A 23037-nucleotide genomic window follows, 5' to 3' on the forward strand; every position below is an offset into this window, starting at 1 on the left:
GGTAAGCATGGGGAGTTGGCTCAGGTCTCCACCCTGACTCTGCCAGTCTCCCGGTGTGCAACCCCAAAGAAAATTATTGGGGCTGCCTCTCGAGCTTCCATTGTTGCCGTGCTAGTGCCTCATATATTTGCCGTTCATCTCTCGCAGCCTCCATCTGCTCTCTTGACCGGCGATATTCCCCGGCCTGCCTCTAGGGTCCTCTCCCATCCAGGATTTCCTCTCATGTCCATTTGTCCTGCTGACCACGCTGCTTGGTCCTTTGGTGGTGGGAGATTCTGTCACGGTTGTCGTAGGATGAAGCGGACCAAAGTGCAGCGTGATTATCGTTCCACATATTTATTGAACTGTGAAACTATGCAATACATACAAAATAAACTGAATAAACAAAATCAACAAACCGTGACGAAGAGTTAACATACACGTACTCAAAAACAATCTCCCACAAACCCAGGTGGGAAAAACACCTACTTAAGTATGATCTCCAATTAGAGACAACAATGACCAGCTGCCTCTAATTGGAGATCATCCCAAACAAAACCCAACATAGAAATACAAAACTAGAACATAACAACATAGAAAAACTAAACTAGAAAACCCCCCTGTCACGCCTTGACCTACTCTACCATAGAAAATAACAGCTTTCTATGGTCAGGACGTGACACTAGCTAACATTACATGTATGATCTATGTAGTAATATTATTCATTTACATTTACATTTACATCATTTAGCAGACGCTCTTATCCAGAGCGACTTACAAATTGGTGCATTCACCATATGATATCCAGTGGAACAACCACTTTACAATAGTACATCTATATCTTTTTGGGGGGGAGGGTAGGGGGGGAGGGTTAGAAGGATTACTTAATCCTATCCCAGGTATTCCTTAAAGAAGTGGGGTTTCAGGTGCATTGCTAGTTATAGCCTAATGTTAGCTAACCAACACTGAACCTAGTTGGTTAGCTTTAGCTTCCTGCAGATTCATACTCCAGCTATGACAATGTTTGTATTGGTAGTAGTATGAGTTGGGATTATCCCGTTTTTTTGTTTAGCTAGCTAGCTAGCTAGCAAAATCCCAACTCATACTACTACTAATACCAATACAAACATTACAAACATATAGCTAGCTAACTATTTGTCTAAACAAAAGACTCCACTTCGCCAGATGATTACATGACCCATCAAGGTAGCCAGGTGTGTCTGGGGGTGATTAGGGCCCTCTATTGTATTTCATGAACACGTGTACATGTCTAGACAATAGGGGGGTGGTTATATCATTTCTTTCACATGACCCATCAATTTAGACAAGTGTCTGGGTATGCAACATCTAATAATTCTAAAATATTTATACAATATTTTTATATGGACACTTTCTGTTTTTGCTTCTATGCAAGTAACAATTTCACTGTATCGTTTACACCTTCTGTATCCTGTGCATGTGACAAATAAACGTAGATTTTATTTGACATAGTGTGTGTTTACCAGAGATGGTAATGTGAAGAACAACATGACCTGTGTAGGTCTACAATCTTGTCCCTGACATCCTTGGAGAGCTCTTTGGTCTTGGCCATGGTGGAGAGTTTGGAATCTGATTGATTGATTGCTTCTGTGGACAGGTGTCTTTTTTACAGGTAACAAGCTGCGTTTAGGAGCACTCCCTTAAAGAGTGTGCTCCGAATCTCAGCTCGTTACCTGTATAAAAGTCACCTGGGAGCCAGAAATCTTTCTGATTGAGAGGGGGTCAAATACTTATTTCCCTCATTAAAATGCTAATCAATTTATAACATTTTTGACATGCGTTTTTCTGGATATTGTTGTTGTTATTCTGTCTCTCACTGTTCAAATAAACCTGCCATTAAAATGATAGACTGATCCTTTCTTTATCAGTGGTAAAACGTACAAAATCAGCAGGGGATCAAATACTTTTCCCCCCCACTGTATATATATATATATATATGATATGATATACTTTATTGTCCACAAGGAGAAATTTGACTTAGAAATTAATTTGTATGCAGACCACGGTGACATCTCAACTGACAGCAGAGTTATCATCACAATCAGTGCCCCATCACATTACAAAGCCAAATTGTACCAACTTACAATTTATGTATTATGCATTTTAAGACATTGACTCAGGCAATTGAGGTTAAGTGTGGTGGCTTGAAGGTGGATGCAGTCAATGACTTGATTTGGGCTAGCATTAACAACAACCGCCCCTTGAGCGTTACCCTAGCTCCCATGGCTATCCCTTTGCACTGTCCCTTTCACAGCGCAGGCAGGGTCATTTTCATGATGACAGCTATTATGGCTCAGGGGAAGACAAACAGAAAAATTCCCTGCAGCAGATGGCTTACTTACAGTTTCTCCAGGATTGTCAGGCCAAAGAAGGAGGCGTTTCTCAGTAGTGAGATCTTGTTGTTACTGAGAATCCTGTGGACAGAAGAGTGGAAAGGTGAACTGTGAGATGGTGACCTTAGGGACATACGAGTAAATACCACAGAAATACAACCCTGTGGGGTGATTTAACACAAATGTCCAATAAATTATGCATCCTGTCAATAACTTGGTGAGAGATTTCTATTTATCTCTGATTAGATCCGGCCGTAAATATCCAGTCCGGACTCATTACGGTCTTATTTATGGCTGTTTGTGGTTAAAATAGGTAATGAACACTTCTGGTGTCAGAATATCACCCTTGGAGAACACACCTAATGCATCGTCAATTCAGCACAATTCAATCTTCTACAAATACTACTATGAACCGCAAACAAATCAATGATGTGCTCCACAGGGATATATACAATGAATGATGATTTGCCCCAGGATTTGCCTTCAATCTTTTTTCAGCTCAGATTTACTCAAGGGGTATACAACGCAGCATAAGCATAGCATATACAGTACCAGTCAAAAGTTTGGACACACCTACTCATTCAAAGGTTTGTCTTTATTTTTAGTATTTTATACATTGTACAATAATAGTGAAGACATCAACACCATGAAATAACACATATAGAATCATGTAGTAACCAAAAAAGTTTTAAACAAATAAAAATATATTTGAGATAGCCACCCTTTGCGTTGATGACAGCTTTGCACATTCCTGGCATTCTCTCAACCAGATTCATGAGGTAGTCACCTGGAATGCATTTCAATTAACAGGTGTGCCTTGTTAAAAGTTAAGTTGTGGAATTCCTTTCCTATTTAATGCGTTTGAGCTAATCAGTTGTGTTGTGACAAGGTAGGGGTGGTATACAGAAGATAGCCCTATTTGGTAAAAGACCAAGTCCATATTATAGCAAGAACAGCTCAAATAAGCAAAGAGAAACGACAGTCCACCCTTACTATAAGACATGAAGGTCAGTCAATACGAAAAATTTCAAGAACTTACGTAAGTTTCTTCAAGTGCAGTCGCAAAAACCATCAAGCGCTATGATGAAACTGGCTCTCATGAGGACCGCCACAGGAAAGGAAGACCCAGAGTTACCTCTGCTGCCGAGGATAAGTTCATTAGCGTTACCAGCCTCAGAAATTGCAGCCCAAACAAATGCTTCACAGAGTTCAAGTAACAGACAAACCTCAACATCAACTGTTAAGAGGAGACTGCGTGAATCAGGCATTCATGGTCGAATTGCTGCAAAGAAACCACTACTAAAGGATACCAATGAGAAGAAGAGACTTGCTTGGGCCAAGAAACACGAGCAATGGACATTAGACAGGTGGAAATATGTCCTTTGATCTGATGAGACCAAATTTGAGATTTTGGGTTCGAACCGCCATGTCTTTTTGAGACGCAGAGTAGGTGAACAGATGATCTCCGCATGTGTGGTTCCCACCGTGAAGCATGGAGGAGGAGAGGTGATGGTGTGGGGGTGCTTTGCTGGTGACACTGTCTGTGATTGATTTAGAATCCCATCTGGTTTGCGCTTCGTGGGACTATCATTTGTTTTTCAACAGAACAATGACCCAACCAAGAAGGAGAATGATGGAGTGCTGCATCAGATGACCTAGCCTCCATAATCACCCAACCCCAACCCAATTGAGATGGTTTGGGATGAGTTGGACCGCAGAGTGAAGGAAAAGCAGCCAACAAGTGCTCAGCATATGTGGCAACTCCTTCAAGACTGTTGGAAAAGCATTCCAGGTGAAGCTGGTCGAGAGAATGCCAAGACTTTGCAAAGCAGTCATCAAGGTAAAGGGTGGTTACTTTGAAGAATCTCTAATATAAAATATATTTTGATTTGTTTAACACTTTTTTGCTTGCTGCATGATTCCATATGTGTTGTTTCATAGTTTTGATGTACTCACTATGATTCTTCAATGTGTAATTTAATAAAAATAAAGAAAGATCCTTGAATGAGTAGGTGTGTCCAAACTTTTGACTGGTACTGTATATATAAATATATGTATGATATGTGTGTATTTGTTCATGTATTCATTCGGGTTCACAGTTCGGACCAAACCGAGGACCCCATACGAATGTTTCGGTAATACGTGTACCGTTACACCGCTAGTCATAACACACTGAGCCTCCGGCATGGGTCCAGGTAATCCACTAACACAGACACACTGACACAAAAGCAAAGACGAATGCAGTGCACAGACACAGATATACACACACACACACACAAACACTCATAGAAAAACAGTAGCTATTCAGTCAATGTTGCGTTTGGAGAGTCGATAGGGACTCGTTACGACAAAGACGGGGGTCTGTGTTACCTACTGCTCTAGTGAAACAAACAAACATATCAGACAATATAAACTCCACAAACACACGGCAGTAAAAAAAAAAACACCAGTCTTTGTCCAACAGCACGCACACCCTGCCTGCCATCACAGCATGGACAGTCCAGGAGCTCTGCAAAGTTTTCCCATTGATTTTCCACTCCTGGGGAGGAATACAGAAGTACATTATTTTGACTTTGAATACTGAGATAACCAGTCCAACCCCTCTCTACTGGCCCTCCTTCCCCTCAGAGCTGTGGGCTAAAAGAGGACGAGTGTTTAATGATTGATGTCACGCTTGTTGCTCAGCCCAGATCCACATAATTTCAAATACACCTCAAATGTCATTTTTTTGGATTTCATATCTGTTAAAATATTGATCGCTCTTGTCAGACCTTATATCATCCTGTCTGCTGCAGGGCTGGCCTGGCAGTATGACCGTGCAGTGCGTGGTGGAGCATGGCAGTGAGTCTGCATTCAGACGGGACCTGCTGCTTTACATGCACGTCGCATTTGTCCTATCGGCACTCTCCTACAGACAGATGGCCAAGGTCAAATCACTCGCTCCTCTTCCTCCACCCCTTCTTTAACAAGATAGTCTTCCTTCCACTCTCAAGAGTGATGGCAGAGGTTTGGTAAGAGTGGTAATTGGGATGTTCCCGAGTCACCTCCGTGATGAGAGGGCAATTATTTTGCCAGCAGGAATGTATCCTCCATTCTAATGCCCCAGGATTAAGCAGTCGGATCCCACAATGCATTGTGCTTAAAAGGCAAATTGCTAACCGACCAATGCGGAGGGGCTGTGTGAAGTGTCATGTCATGGCGTAGGATCCATACAGTGAAAATGGACACGCTTTCATAAAAAAATAAAATTCAAAGCACATTTTGAGTGCATAAATACAGTGTAAAATTGCATTAAAGACCATTAATAGATACCGTGCTGAGCAAATGCATATGAAATTGGTCAACGGAGAGACAAGCTACTACATATTTTGTAGTGGTATGAGCACAAGTTGTGAGTTAAAAACTGATCACCATAAGAGTTTTGCCAGAAGTTTAAAGAGAAATTGTCCTGCTCCTAAAGTGTGAAACACACCGAGAATCTGACTGCCGATAGGTACATATCACAGTAGGAGGCCTTTCCTTCTCTTGCTAGAACAAAAGGTGTACCTACTTGATAGAGACGACCCTGACATTTCTACTTGTAGAATCACAATGCTCTACAGCGGCCGACAACTTGACTTTGAAGAGATTGGCTCAAAGTCCATAAAGCTTGAATGATTTGCAGAAGTTCTTGCTCTTTCCTCCTGAAAACACTGTTCAAAATTTCCCCTTTGCTTTGACTTTCAGTGGAAGAAGTCGAAACACGATGGAAGACTGACGACACATTACACCAAGGCCAGGAAGGTGGCGCCCTCGGGTAGTGCTGATGGAAGGGGCACGGGAAGACAAATCTTCATCCTTCAGATACTGCACTTTCTGGCGCCCCATATAAGCAGAGAGCCTCTGTATCCAACTTGAACTCCCAGGTAAATAAACATCAATTGAAGCAACTTGTTCCCATAAGATCAGATCCTACTGCTTTGATATGAAAGTGTGGGTATGTAGCTATACTGAACAAAAATATAAACGCAACATAAAACAATTACAAAGATTTTACTGAGTTACAGTTCATAGAAAGAAATCAATCAATTAAAATAAATTCATTAGGCCCTAACCTATGGATTTCACATGACTGGGCAGGGGTACAGCCATGGGCCCACCCACTTGGCAGCCAGGCCCACCCACTAGGTAGCCAGGCCCAGCCAATCAGAATGAGTTTTTCCCCACTAAACGGCTTTATTACAGACAGAAATACTCCTCAGCACCCCCCCACCCCCCAGACGATCCTGCAGTTGAAGAAGCCAGATGTGGAGGTCCTGGGCTGGCATGGTTACACGTGAGGGGTTGTGCGGTTGTGAGGTCAGTTGGATGTACTGCCAAATTATTTAAAACAAAGTTGGAGGCAGCTTATGGTCTTTTACTGTCCCCAGCACAAGGGGCACTTGTGTAATGATCATGCTGTTTAATCAGCTTCTTGATATGCCACACTTGTCAGGTGGATGGATTATCTTGGCAAATGAGAAATGCTCACTAACAGGGATGAAAACAAATTTGTGGCAAAAAATAGAGAAATAAGCTTATTGTGCATATGTAACATTTCTGGGATTTTTTATTTCAGCTCATGAAACATAGGAGCAACACTTTACATGTGTTTATATTTTTGTTCAGTGTACATTCCCCCCAAAAAATGTGTTCCTTAGGATAGTCCTGAGGAGGACAGATACAGCCTACCTAGTGGGACCCCCTCGCCCACGTATGATGGCCAGCTACCAGAACAACAGCGTCCATTGGAACCCCTCGCTCATGGAGGAGGGCGAGACCAGCACCAGCTCAGCACAGCCTGCATTTTTACCCCAGTGCCCACAGATGAGGACCAGACCAGCACCAGTCAGCACAACCACAACAACTCTGAGATTGGGGTGTAACGTATACGCTAAGAATCGGGAAGCAAGTACAGGGAGTGAATTTAATAAATAACGGAACAAAACAAGAAACACTAGTAGCATACAGACATTAAACACAGAAACAGAGTTAATAACGCAATAACGCACTCCCCAAAGGGAGTGATAGATATAGGGGAGGTAATCAGGAAGGTGATGAAGTCCAGGTGAGTCTCATGAGGCAGGTGTGGCAGGTGTGCGTAATAATGAGTAAACTGGCAACATCGAGCACCTTGAGAGGGGGAGCGGGAGTAGACATGACAGTACCCCCTCCCTGATGCGCGGTTCCAGCCACAGGATGCCGACCAGAGGAGCGGGCCGGTTGCTTCTGCTGAGGCGCGGGAACCTGTAGAGCCGGCTGGGGAGCGGGAACATGTCGAGCCGGCTGAGGCATGGGAGCCTGACGAGCCAACCAATATTTTTTTTTGCAAGTTCATAAAAGTTTTTAAACTGAAATATCACATTTACATAAGTATTCAGACCCTTTACTCAGTACTTTGTTGAAGCACCTTTGGCAGCAATTACAGCCTCAAGTCTTCTTAGGTATGAAGCTACAAGCTTGGCACACCTGTATTTGAGGAGTTTCTCCCATTCTTCTCAGCCGATCCTGACAAGCTCAGTCAGGTTGGATGGAGAGTGTCGCTGCACAGCTATTTTCAGGTCTCTCCAGAGATGTTAGATAGGGTTCAAGTCCGGGGTCTGGCTGGGCCACTCAAGGACATTCAGAGACTTGTCCCGAAGCCACTCCTGCATTGTCTTGGCTGTGTGCTCAGGGGTGTTGTCCTGTTGGAAGGTGAACCTTCGCCCCAGTCTGAGGTCCTGAGTGCTCTGGAGCAGGTTTTCATCAAGGATGTCTCTGTACTTTGCTCCATTCATCTTTCCCTCTATCCCAACTAGTCTCCCAGTCCCTACCACTGAAAAACATCCTCACAGCATGATGCTACCACCACCATTCTTCACCGTAGGGATGGTGCCAGGTTTATTCCAGACGTGACGCTTGGCATTCAGGCCAAAAAGTTCTATCTTGGTTTCATCAGACTAGATAATCTTGTTTCTCATGGTCTGAGAGTCCTTTAGGTGCCTTTTGACAAACTCCAAGTGGGTTGTCATGTGCCTTTTACTGAGGAGTGGTTTTCCATCTGGCCACTATACCGTAAAGGCCTGATTGGTGGAGTGCTGCAGAGATGGTTGTCCTTCTGGAAGGTTCTCCCGTCTCCACAGAGGAACCGGAGCTCTGTTAGAGTGACCATCGGGTTCTTGGTCACCTCCCTGACCAAAGCCATTCCCCCCCGATTGCTCAGTTTGGTCGGGCGGCCAGCTCTAGGAAGAGTCTTGGTGGTTCCAAACTTCTTCCATTTAAGAATGATGGAGGCCACTGTGTTCTTGGGGACCTTCAATGCTGCAGACATTTTTTGATACCCTTCCCCAGATCTGTACATTGAGACAATCCTGTCTCTGAGCTCTACGGACAATTAATTTGACCTCATGGCTCTGACATGCACTGTCAACTGTGGGAGCTTATATAGACGGGTGTGTGCCTTTCCAAATCATGTCCAATCAATTGAATTCACCACAGGTGGACTCCAATCCAGTTGTAGAAACATCTCAAGGATGATCAATGAAAACAGGATGCACCTGAGCTCAATTTCGAGTCTCATAGCAAAGAGTCTGAATACTTATGTAAATAAGGTATTTCTGTTGGAAAAAAGGGAAGGTGTCTGAATACTTCCGAATGCACTGCACTTATCACAAAATAAAGAAGCTCAGACTTTTGCATGGTTTAAATCTGTAACTATTCTTAAGATCTGCCTGGCTAGTCAGTTCTATCAGATGAAGGAGGTACATGCCTAATTCTATCTTCATATTACACATGCTAAACAAAAGTAGTCTGTGTGTTCTTGATTTGCAGATTTAAAACAAAACATTCCAGTTTAATGGGCCTGAAGATGCGTAGATCATACTCACATGCTTATGGCAGCAGGTAGCCTAGTGGTTAGAGTGTTGGGCCAGTAACTGAAAGGTTGCTGGATCAAACCCCTGACCTGACAAGGTCAAAATCTGCAGCCCCCTGCATCTCTCTAATTCAGAGGGGTTGGGTTAAATGTGGAAGACACATTTCAGTTGAAGGTATTCAGTTGTGCAACTGACTAGGTATCTTCCTTTCCTTTAATCAAGGCTTGGGTGGCTAGTATTACATTCTGGCTCGCTAAAGAATCATTTGTTTATGATTCTTACTCAGTGTTGTGTACAAAGTTATGACATATTGTATGTGATGGAACAATAAAAATCTAAACAAGCCAGAAACAGAGAGGCAGTCAAAGTAGCATTTTAATGTTGTTTTTGTCTCGCATGGGGTTACAACCAATTTAAACACCAGCACAGAATAAGTAAAAAGGTGTACACTCAGTTTTCTGAGCAAAACAACATGCATGCTCTGCTTTTAAACATGCCACATGAATGACTGTGGCGGTGACTGCTGGGCTTCATTTCTAATCAAATGGGCTAGGCTGTAGTTAGTTTGTCCCACTGAAAATGCACTGCATGCACTGACATGAAGTAACTGCAGAGTGTGTCTCTGTGCTGCTTAGCTCTCACTTCAGTATTAGTGGTGTATGGCAGAGAGCAGTGCGGTAGGAGAGGGTCTTGTCTCCATCTTCCTGGGAAAGTTTCATGATTGGCTCCATCCATGTCAACAATGTCATGTGCGTATCGGTCCATGCACTCACTCTGCAGGAAGTTGTGTAAAGCGAAGCAAGGCAACAAAACTTCCACCACTCTCTCAAGATGAAGGTTGATGGTGGTCAGGAAGACTCTGAAACGATTAGTTAGGCTGCCAAAGGCATTTTCCATGACCCTCTGAGCACATGACAACCTGTAGTTGAAGACCTTTTAGGGGTCTTCAACTTGCCATTGTGGATATGGCTTCATGAGGTCGGCCTCAGGGGAAATACCTAGTATGGAGCCAGATGGTCGGTGTCAGGAAGGTGGCGCAGCAGCAGGGATGTTGGCGGTCCTCTTCATCAAGGCATCCTGTAAAGAACATCTGCCAAACAGCCCGCCATTCGAAACCTGTCCATTGCATCCAACATCAACGTACAGGTTGTAATTGCTGTCCACCAGTGCATCAACATAATAGAGTTGTGTAATTGTAGAACATGGATCTAGACCGTGGTTACATGTTTTCCATCCAATGCTCCATAACAAAGAGGAGAATCTCATTGCTGTTGGAATCCAAGGGCTACTTCCTACCACTCGTCTACTGCGTCTGGGCACTGAAAAACAGAATAGAAAACACAATGCATTTTAGAGGGTGGAAAGCCAATATTTATCACACCAACTCCAGAGATCATGTCAAACACAAATTAACTCATCAAACTGCTCACAGTACAACTGGTAGACCCATTAGGTGATGGCAGATCAAAACAGAAATTGTAAACAACTGTTATCTGGCCAACCTCAAAGCTATAACTATACTATACTCAGAACTATACAAAGCCAAGTATCAAGATTCAACATTGTCATTTTTATTTAACTAGGCAAATATGTTATAATCAACCAACATTGTTTGACGATAGCCATCTATCCAAGTGTTTTGTTCAAGTATATGCCATCTATGGTATAGCTAGAACATTAGCTAGCTTAAGCTAGCTATTTATATTTTCTGGCTGAAAATGTTAGTTAACCAGCTTACGTTACTAGCTAGCTATTATTATAGCTCATGAAAACCAGTTTGTTGTGTCTTCCGAAAACGTTATTAGCTTACCCATTGCCAAGAAGCACAGCGCAATCATGAGACGTTCTCCCACCGAGATGCAATCCCTGTAGTTTTTATTCTGCCTCTGGATGAGTGGAGTGACCTACTCTTTCAACATGTGAAACTGCTCAGGAAAGAGTCGGGCAAAATTCTTGAAATCAGATATTTCATGTGATTCCAGCTCACGGCAAAAATGTGGATATGCAAATTGATCCTATCGCTGCAGTATCCATGACTTAACCCATTTTCTGCGCTTTATACTAATCTTTTGTCTTCATCTCTTATTTTCCTCCTCAATCAGCCAAAGGCCTAAACCTGATAAAACAAGTACCAGCTGTAAATTGCTTTTTATTTCTTATTTTTATATCTTGTGTGTTTTTGTTCAACCTTGTTATTTTTAGTATTACATTGTTATTGATTACTGCATTGGGTTAGAGCTAGCAAGAAAGGCATTTCACTGTACTAGTTGTGCATTTGATATTAAAACTCGAAACTCAAGTATTTTGCCGAGATCGGCTATATGTGAACAAGTACAAACTTCAGCCCGCACTCTGTTCAGAGGTGCTAAATACTCACGGCTGGGGAACGGTAGACAATCCTATGTGTGTGTCTGATCTATGACTGATCAAGGCAGGAAGTACAATGAACTGACAGAGAAGAGGAAGTCCCCTACAGCTCTGAGAGGGCAGACAGTACAGAGAAAGTGGTGTCAAATTCATTCACATCAAATGTTCAAGAGATGTTATCTTTTGGTGTCTCCCATGGAGCGGTATCAGTGCTAATTGTCCATAGAGACAAAACAATCTGAGCCTTGTCAGTTAAGATATTTCCATTTCCATGTAAAAAGGACCCAGAAGCACCAACGTGAAGTTTATAGCAGCATATCAAATTGGGTGCCAAATGAAAGCTAATACTATATTTCTGGGAAATGTAGGTATTTTTCTACCATTTTCCATCTTTAAAATTAGGCATACATAATGGATTTGATTTATGGACAAACAGATGTAAAAGTGGTCTTAGAAAACATCTACCAATTTTATTTTATTTTTTAAATGTATGACAAATATATCAAAACACAATAAGGTTGTTTCACAAGTTTGGACAGCACAGCACAGTAAAGAAAAGTAGAGTTCAGTACAGTACAGTACAGTAGAGCACACTAGAATAGAGTACAGTATAATGCACTGTATTGTACTCTACTGTATTCGACTGTACTGTATTGAACTATACTTTACTATACTGTACTGCACTCTACTGTGATGTGCTGTACTCTACTGGGCTCTAATGTGCTGTACTGTGATGTCTAAACTTGTGAATTAGTTCAGAATTGATCTGGTCCTGCCCAACCTAATTTTGTCTTGTTTGGGGCGGAGCTAATTACAGTGATAGCCAGTGTAATAACTGTATACAGTGGAGATCAAAATTATTGACACCCTTGATAAGGTTGAGCAATAATGATGGTTTAAAATAAATAATTAAAATACTGAGCTATATTGTCTACTCCCCAGAAATTGCGGAAATATTGTTTTACACCAATACAATTGCTCAAAATTGCAGAAAAGACCCCCTGCCAACTAATATCAACACGTATATGTAGGGATAAAAAATACACAAAAGTGAACTACTGTAAAATACATTGTATAAAAGCTGGAATGTCACGTCCTGACCATAGAGTGCTCTTATTTTCTATGGTAGAGTAGGTCAGGGCGTGACTGGGGGGTTTATCTAGTTTATTTTTTCTATGTTGTGCTCTAGTTTATTTTTTCTATGTTGGGGTTTTTGTATGATTCCCAGAGGCAGCTGGTCATCGTTGTCTCTAATTGGGGATCATATTTAAGTAGTTGTTTTTCCCACCTGTGTTGGTGTGAGATTACTTTGAGTTAGTGCATGTTGCACCTCTGTCGTCACGGTTTGTGTTTTGTTTGTTTGGCTAAGTTTCACAATATAATAAAGATGTGGAACGATACTCACGCTGCGCCTTGGTCCGTTTCTACACACATGCGTGACATGGAAGCAGAAGCCTAAGTGTTGTTGTCCATTAGTTTAGTCCAATTAGGAGAGGGGTGGTAGGGTTAGGGGAAAATAAAAAAGGAAAATATATATATTTTTAAACCATATATAAATAATAAAAAAAGACTTACATTTTGTTTTGGTGAAATTATTTGCCTTCTGTAAGTTTAAGAAACATTGCCTTGTAATTCCTTTACCAAAAACTCATATACTGTATCTTTATGATATTTTCTAATTTCTGTCCCTCATGAGGGAGGATAATGAAAGTTTACAGAAGTAACAAGTAAAGGTAGACATACCAATTACTTAGTGTCGTCTGTACTTTCGACCAATCGATTAGTCTACATTTTTCAATGTGTATTTTAATATATATAGACACATCCTATGTGTTTTAATCAAATCAACTATATGCTCTGAGCTTGTCTGATGCTTTAAGCGAACTGTTTGATGAAATAATTTCACACACACAAATGACTAGAGGGAGTACGACCGCAATTGATTTGATTGTGCCGGGCCTGGCTCAGACTTGCTGCGCTGTGTTAAGCGAGTGACTGTGTGACTAGCACTCATTCACTCTCTCCTCCCAGCTGCAGCAACCACCACAGCACATCAACAGTGTATGTCGCACTGTCTGTGTTGCTGAAGCCACAACATAATTACAGCCATTTCGGACTGAAAAGTAATGCTATTGAAATCCCTAATTTGTTTAGGAATAGCACTCCCTATTCCCTCAACCTTGCCCTCTTTACGTGACACATGTAGGGCCTGACCTATAGCATATCATAATCACATCAATAAATTGGTTATAACAAACTCAGAACACCGTAACACATGTAACAGCAAAATGGATGCAGAGGATGTGACAAATAAACTCGAAACGGGGGAATGTTTACTGGTTGCTCAGGAGGTAAAGGGAAAGTCAGATGTGTGGAATAAATTTGACTAGATGTGGAAAATACTGGAGATCAAGAAGAAGAAGGTAAGGAGCAAGTGTCAAGGGTTTGTACGTTAGGCGAAGTCAGGTGCAGGAGAGCAGATTGTAGTGAACAGGCGCACTTTAATTCCGTTCCAAAAATGACAGCACATAAAAACAATAGCGTGCCAAAAACACGGAACATAGAAAAAGTAAAGCGCCTGACAATAATCCACATAACAAACAATTACACACAAAGACATGGAGGGGAACAGAGGACTAAATACATGCAGTAATTATGGAATGAAAACCAGGTGTGTAATGGAACAAGAGAAAACCAATGGAATATGAGAAATGGAGCGGCGATGGCTAGAAAGTCGGTGACGTCGATCGCCGAATGCCGCCCGAACAAGGAGAGGAGCTTATTTCGGTGGAAGTCGTGACAGCAAGAACTGCATGCATATTATGTGAGCCAAACACGTTATGTACACTGTAATTTTTTGGACAGTTTGGAACAATGTAACAACACTAAATACATTATAAGCGTACCTGAGAGTCTGCTGTAACATTTTTGTAGTTTTTTTTGTTAAGCCTTGATTACATCAAAGACTAAAAACAGTCACATTCATTCATGAATGCAATTTCCAAAATGGATCTGTTTAGGCATATTTATTGTTTAAGCTAAAAATTCAATGGTCGCTTTGTTATTTTATTTTATAACTAAAATGCTAGTTTTTACTGATATACAGTACATTTTTGTTTATGAATGAGACTACCGTTCAAAAGTTTGGGGTCACTTAGAAATGTCCTTGTTTTTGAAAGAAAAGCTATTTTTTTGTCCATTTAAAATAACATCAAATTGATCCGAAATACAGTGTAGACATTATTAATGTTGTAAATGACTATTGTAGCTGGAATCGTGAATAATGATGAGTGATGAAGTTACAGAGGGTCAAAGATCATACCCCTAAGACATGCTATCCTCTCACCATTACCAACAAGGCAACAGTAAACATGTTTTCTCCCAATAATGATGCATCGCCCACCCTAGGGCCAATTGAGATATCGTGTGTGACCACAGATTATCCATTACATTGCTCAGACACTCAAATTGGCCACTCCAAAGGGCCATCCCCACCAAGGATGATAACTACAGTATAACGATCAGTATAACGATCAATTATACATACAACTATAAATGTTGGCGAGCCTCCACACCAGCAGACGGTTTATCATTCGGCAGTAGGTTACACCTGTCAATCAACTGATCAGCACACTGTTGGCCTATTAATAAGGTGGTAACACAGACCATTCAGTGCGTCAAGGTGTGTTCATTGTCATAGTGAAAACTGTAAATAATACTTCAATGTATATGTAATGAGAAAAAATATAAAACTAGTATTTAAATGTAGCAATTTAATATATATATATATATATATATATATATATATATATATATATATATATATAAATACAATCGAGGTGGGGCATTGGAAATACTTTTGCCGATTGATCTGCTTCTGTTCTGTGGGTGGCACTGTGTGCTCTTTTTGAGGGATGGGTCCCGGTCTGTTGGGGGCCCTGGGATCTGGAGGGATGGGGTGGTCTGCCGGTCACTGGGTTGACAACCCAACTTGGGATCGGGGGATGTTTCAGCGGGTGGAATAGTGGAGAACAGTTGGATGTTTACTTAGTAGCAATGCAAATATCATGGTACAGCTATACGGACACTCAATCATTAGGATAAATAGAATTGAAACTTGTATCTCATTATGGTAAATGATGAAATAAGTATAGCCAGTTTTAATTGTCATGGCTTAGCAGATAATAAGAAAAAACAATCAGTATTTACCTGGCTAAAAGAGAACAAATGTTATCGGTTATTTACAGGAAACTCATTCAACACTTTTAGATTAAGTTGTGTGGGAAAAGGACTGGGGGGCAAAATATACTTCTCCCATGAGCAAACAAATTCAAAAGGAGTGATGATTTTAATGAACAATCATTTTGATCCGAATGTGCAAATTGTCCAAACAGAGCCAAACAGGTAGATGGATTATTTTAAATATGTTATTGGACCATAAACAGATTTGGCTCATTAATATATACGGTCCAAATCATGATGAAAATATACAGTGCATTCAGAAAGTATTCAGACCCCTTCCCTTTCTCCAGAATTTGTTACGTTACAGCCTTATTCTTATTGTCATCATTAATCCACCACACACACACAATACCCCATAATGACAAAGTGAAAACAGGTTTTTAGATATTTTTGCAAAAGTATTAAATATAAAAAACATATCTTATTTACATAAGTTTGGAACACCCAAGACTCGTCCTTGAGCTGGCTGCCTGGCCAAACTGAGCAATCTGGGAAGAAGGGTCTTGGTCAAGGAGGTTACCAAGAACCCAATCGAGTTCCTCTGTGGAGAACCTTCCAGAAGAACAACCATCTCTGCAGCACTCCACTAATCAGGCCTTTATAGTAAAGTGGCCAAACGGAAGTCACTCCTCAGTAGAAGGCACATGACAGCCCGCCAAAGGGCACCTGAATAGTCTCAGACCATGAGAAACAAAATTCTCTGGTCTGATGAAACCAAGATTGAACTGAATGCCAAGCGTCACGTCTGCAGGAAACCTGGCACCATCCCTACGGTGAAGCATGTGGTGTCAGAATTATGCTATGGAGATGTTGTTCAGCGGCAGGTACTGGGAAACTAGTCAGGATCGCGGCAAAGACGAATGGAGCAAAGTACAGAGAGATCATTGATGCAAACCTGCTCCAGCGCACTCAGACTGGGGTGAAGGTTCACCTTCCAACAGGACAATGACCCTAAGCCAAACCCCAGACTTGAACCCGATCTAACATCTTTGGAGAGACCTGAAAATAGCTGTGCAGCAACGCTCCCCATCCAACCTGACAGAGCTTGAGAGGATCTGTAGAGAAGAATGGGATAAACTCCCCAAATACAGTTGGGTCTAAATACTTATGTAAATGTAATATTTCCGTTTTTCTTTCATTTTTAACCTGTTTTTGCTCTTTCATTATGGGGTATTGTGTGTAGATTGATGAGGATACATTTTTTAAATCAATTTCAGAATAAGGCTGTAATCTAACAAAATGTGGAAAAAGTCAAGGGGTCTGAATACTTTGAAGGCACTGTAGGTTCAGAACTTTTGAAACAGCTCAGTTAATGTCACGTCCTGACCCTAGTAAGATGTCATTTTCTATAGTAGAGTAGGTCAGGGCGTGACAGGGGGTGTTTTGGGTTGATCTATGTTTTCTATTTCTATGTTTTAGTTCTTTTATTTCTATGCTGGGGTTGTTTGGGTTAATCTCCAATTGGAGGTCTCGTGTGGCTCAGTTGGTAGAGCATGGTGTTTGCAACGCCAGGGTTGTGGGTTCGATTCGATTCCCACGGGGGACCAGTACGGGGGAAAAAAATCTGAAATGTATGCATTCACTACTGTAAGTCGCTCTGGATAAGAGCATCTGCTAAATGACTAAAATGTAAAATGTAAATGGAGGCAGCTGATCCTTGTTGCCTCTGATTGGAGATTGTATTTAAGTTGGGGTTTTTCTTCCTGGGTGTTTGTGGGTAGTTGTTTTCCGTTTTGTCTGTAGTACCTGATGGAACTGTTTGGTCGTTTTGTTGTTTTCTGTATCGCGGGTCATATAAAGCGGACCAAGGCGGGGCGTGTGAAGTGCTCATATTTCCTTTAATGAATACACTTAATACAGAAAACAACAAAACGACCAAACAGTTCTGTCAGGTACTACAGACAAAATGGAAAATATGATCTCCAATCAGAGGCAATGAGGATCAGCTGCCTCCAATTGGAGATTAACCCGAACAACCCCAACATAGAAATAGGAAAACTAGAACTAAAACATAGAAAACATAGATAAACCCAAAACACCCCCTGTCACGCCCTGACCTACTCTACTATAGAAAATGACATCTAACTAGGCTCAGGACGTGACAGTTAAAAATATATGGCAAATAGAAATCAAACTGGATGGTCTTCAGAGATAGATTGGAGGGGTTGAGGGTAGCTGAAGGATGGTAATAAAAACAAACAAATAATAACTACTGTAAAATACATTGTTTCTGTAAAATGTACATATTATGTATAAGCTGGAAGTAGAAGCCTAAGTATGGTTGTCCATTAGTTTACTCCAATTAGGAGAGGGGTGGTAGGGTTAGGGGAAAATAATAGGAATGATTATCAATTTGTTTGGATCTTCTCTGCGCTCATCTCTCTGTCTGTCCTGCACTCATCTCTGTCTGTCCTGTGCAACCATTTGCATTGCATCAGTGCAAAAATGTTATCATCCAAAGTGATCACACCATCACACGCTCCCTCTCCTTTCAAACTCACCGATTTTACATTCAGTGTCATAAACTTCGTCGTCTGAGGAGGAGAAATCATCGGCTAATATGCAGCTGTTAAATTGCTCATCTTCTTATTTATTAAAGAAAGGAAAAATACTCATACAAAACAAACGACGAAAACTGTCCTGTAAGGTGCTCAGACTATACACGGAAACAACCACCCACAAACACAAGTGAAAACAAACACACTTAAATATGGCCTCCAATCAGAGAAAACAACAAACAGCTGCCTCTGATTGGAGGTCATTGACAAAACTAACATAGACATAGAAAAACTAGAAAACCCACATAGAAATAGAAAACATAGAACATCAACCAAAAACCCCGAAACACACTAAACAAACACCCCCTGCCACGCCCTGACCAAACTACAATAACAAACAACCCCTTATACTGGTCAGGACGTGACATTCAGCAAGCAAGAGTAAGCTGGAATCTTTGCTGATTGGAATATGTTCAAAGATTCATCCACCCAGGACTCATCCATCAACATTGAGGAAAATACATCATCAGTCACAGGCTTCATTAGGAAATGTGTTGATGATGTTGTACCCACAATAAGTATCCGGACATACCACAATCCAAAACCCTGGATGAAAGATATCCGTACAATGCTGAGAGCCCATAGTGCAGCAATCTATGTCAGCAGTACAAACCCAGATGACTCAGTGATGCGCAACACGTACAAGGAAAGCAGATGCGAGCTCCGCAAATTTATTAGGGACGCAAAAAGACAATACAGGCTCAAACTTTAATTTATGTTCAACAACTCAGACTAGAGTCACATGTGGCAAGGACTACACAGGAAAATCCAGCTGTGCGATGCCCCCCGAAGCAACACCACCACTCTTGTCAAAGGGCACAATAGCGTTTCTACTTCATAAGACGGCTGAAGAAATTTGGCATGCCGCCCCAGGTCCTCTCCAAATACTAACGCTATACCATTGAGAGTGTTCTGACCAGTTGTATCACGGACTGGTACGGCCCTCCAGCAGGTGGTAAATATGGCTCAGTACATCACTGTGACCATGAGCCCACCAATCCAGGACATCTACTCAAAACGGTACACAAGGAAGGCACGCAGCATCATCAAGGACCCCATTCCCCAGCCACGAGCTGTTCTCTCCCTTCCTGTCGGGCATATGGTATTGGAGCATGAGATCAGTTAAACCAAGGCTCAGAGACAGTTTCAATCTACAAGCCATTAGACTGCTGAACACTTGAACTGGACTGACCACCTGCTCGGATTTTCCGCACATGCACGCACTCATGCACAGACACACACACACAGACACACACACAGACACACACACACACACACACACACACACACACACACACACACACACACACACACACACACACACACACACATACACACAAAAAAAATAATGATTGGAGTAAATCATTCTAGTCTAGGAGGTAAACTGCAGTGAATATGTCATTGAAATACCTGCTAAAAAGCCCTGTGTTTTGAATGCATGTTTAATTCTGAAATAATATTAATAATGAAGCCTAGGCTTGATTAGGCAACCATTTGGATCAATAATCAATCTTTTCTCCACAGTTTACAACATGGGTGTCAAACTCATTCCACAGAGGGCTGAGTGTCTGCGGGTTTTTGGTTTATCCTTTTATTTTTATTTTGTCCCCTTCTCCCCAATTTCAATCTTGTCATCGCTGCAACTCGCCAACGGGCTTGGGAGGCGAAGGTTCACACCCGCCCGCTTAACCCGGAAGCCAGCTGTGTGGGAGGAAAGACTGTTCACCTGACAACCGAGGTCAGTCTGCAGGCGCCCAGCCCGCCACAAAAGCTTGATGAGCCAAGCAAAGCCCCCACGGCCAAACCCTTCCCTAACCCGGACGACGCTGGGCTAATTGTGTGCCGCCCTATGGGACTCCTGATCACTGCCGGTTTTGATACAGCCCGGGGCCTTGAACCCGGGTCTGTAGCGATACAGTGCCTTACACTGCTGTGCCACTCAGGAGGCCCCTGGTTTATCCTTTCAATTAAGACCTAGACAACCAGGTGATGGGAGATCCTTACTAATTAGTGACCTTAATCAATCAAGTACAACGCGCAGACCCTCGGCACTCTATGGAATGAGTTTGACATGTGGTTTACAAGGTCCAGAAAGGCACATTAGCAGGCCAGTGCGTATCTTGTCAGGATGTATTGGCATTAACAGATAGGCCTATCAACGGAAAATATGGCCTTCTCATGAACTGTTTGTCTTGGATCATCATTATCCCAAGTCGTCCTATAATTAATGTGGCCACCAATATGCTCACAAATGCCTGCATACTGGCTTACTGTGCCTTGCGCACCTAGAACCAAGAACGATTCAATAGAACACGTTTTTGATTGGTTGTCAAAAAAATTTAATCATCGGAGGGACAGGGAAAAAAATCAACAAAGAAAAACGACACATGCTGGAGAAGACAGATTTTACTCAGTGTTATGTAATAGCTGAAACCCCATTCTTTCTTCAGACATCTTTGAATCTTAATTCAGAGCAGATATTTTGGGGAAAATGTGGTTGCATATAGAGCTGAGGGAGAGTTTACCATAATTCTGTTACCAAACTTTGCATCTGCACAGTTCCTACAATACATGTGTTTTTGTGAAATATTCTTTGTAAAATGTTCAAAGTAGGTACAGTGGGGGGAAAAAGTATTTGATCCCCTGCTGATTTTGTACGTTTTCCCACTGATAAAGAAAGGATCAGTCTAATATTTTAATGGTAGGTTTATTTCAACAGTGAGAGACAGAATAACAACAAAAATATCCAGAAAAACGCATGTCAAAAATGTTATAAATTGATTTGCATTTTAATGAGGGAAATAAGTATTTGACGCCCTCTCAATCAGAAAGATTTCTGGCTCCCAGGTGTCTTTTATACAGGTAGCGAGCTGAGATTAGGAGCACACTCTTAAAGGGAGTGCTCCTAACTGCAGCTTGTTACCTGTAAAAAAGACACATGTCCACAGAAGCAATCAATCAATCAGATTCCAAACTCTCCACCATGGCCAAGACCAAAGAGCTCCCCAAGGATGTCAGGGACAAGATTGTAGACCTACACAAGGCTGGAATGGGCTACAAGACCATCGCCAAGCAGCTTGGTGAGAAGGTGACAACATTTGGTGCGATTATTCGCAAATGGAAGAAACACAAAAGAACTGTCAATATCCCTCGGCCTGGGGCTCCACGCAAGATCTCACCTCGTGGAGTTGCAATGATCATGAGAACGGTGAGGAATCAGCCCAGAACTACACGGGAGGATTTTGTCAATGATCTCAAGGCAGCTGGGACCATAGTCACCAAGAAAACAATTGGTAACACACTATGCCTTGAAGGAATGAAATCCTGCAGCGCCCGCAAGGTCCCCCTGCTCAAGAATACTTATACATGCCGTCTGAAGTTTGCCAATGAACATCCGAATGATTCAGAGGACAACTGGTGAAAGTTTTGTGGTCAGCTGAGACCAAAATGGAGCTCTTTTGCATCAACTCAACTCGCCGTGTTTGGAGGAGGAGGAATGCTGCCTATGACCCCAAGAACACCACCGTCAAACATGGAGGTGGTAACATTATGCTTTGGGGGTGTTTTTCTGCTAAGGGGACAGGACATGTGTTTTTCAGGATATTTTTGTTGTTATTCTGTCTCTCACTGTTCAAATAAACCTACCATTAAAATTATAGACTGATTATTTCTTTGTAAGTGGGCAAACGTACAAAATCAGCAGGGGATCAAATACTTTTTCCCCCCACTGTATTATGCATAGAGTTGTGTAGTTTGTTAAACTTCTAAATCGGTGTTTTTTGTTGTTTGGCATACATGTTAAAGTGAAAAATCTGCATCTCAGCATAATTCTGTTACTGTGACCCGATTCAGAAAACTAGGCGTATGTCACAAGTCAGGTCACAGTAACAGAATTATGCTGAGATGGCACCTGCGTGTCATCAGACTCACCTGGACTCCATCACTTCCCTGATTACCTTCCCTAAATATGTCACTCCCTTTGGTTCCTTCCCCAGGCGTCATTGTTTCTGTTTCATGTCTATGTGCTGTTAGTGTTTCTTGTTTTGGATTATGTTTATTTTATTAAAACACTCATTCCCTGAACTTGCTTCCCGACTCTCAGTGCATATCGTTAACAGTAACGTTAGTGTAGTTTTGTCAGAATGCCATTTCGCATTGCTAGTTGTAGCCTAATGTTAGCTAGCTTACTAGCTAACATTGAACCAATTGGTTAACTTTAGCTAGCTATGACAATCGGTTTGTATTGCTAGTTAGAGCTTGCTGTTAGCTAGCCAGCTGACGTTAGTTGGCTAGCTAGTTACAGTAGCTAACATTCCCTGAATGAACTGTGTAGTGGTATCTCAGAATGACATTTCGCATCTATTGTATAATAATGCTAAAATATTTGTATCAGTAGAACACGCCTGACTCTTATCCACCAGTCATCAAAAAGAGAGCTGGCCCAAGCAAGTAAAGGCAGCAGCACAGTGATCAATTACATGCACCATTTCCTGTGAATTGTGATAACTGCAGTGGCCAAAACAAGAACAAGTTTGTGCTCTGGTATTGTGCCTGGTGAACCATGCACAAGCTCCACCACAATCTGGGTCTTCACTTCCTGATCACAGACCACGCCAAGTTTCCCCCTGACTGCTGCTTCGGCCTCAT

The 23037-nt window shown here is 41.8% G+C and overlaps 1 protein-coding gene across 1 annotated transcript in view; it reads right to left on the bottom strand.

Moving 5' to 3' along the window:
• LOC106576780 (adhesion G protein-coupled receptor A2-like) overlaps nucleotides 1–23037 on the bottom strand; it is a 100383-nt gene that overhangs the window by 43717 nt on the left and 33629 nt on the right. Inside the window, exon 2 of the mRNA XM_014154178.3 lies at nucleotides 2361–2432. Coding sequence (XP_014009653.3) covers nucleotides 2361–2432 — 72 coding nt within the window. The remainder of the gene's footprint in view (nucleotides 1–2360; nucleotides 2433–23037) is intronic.

The sequence above is a fragment of the Salmo salar genome, chromosome 18 (genome assembly GCF_965601325.2).
Source record: "Salmo salar chromosome 18, fSalSal1, whole genome shotgun sequence".
NCBI classification, from domain to species: domain Eukaryota; kingdom Metazoa; phylum Chordata; class Actinopteri; order Salmoniformes; family Salmonidae; genus Salmo; species Salmo salar.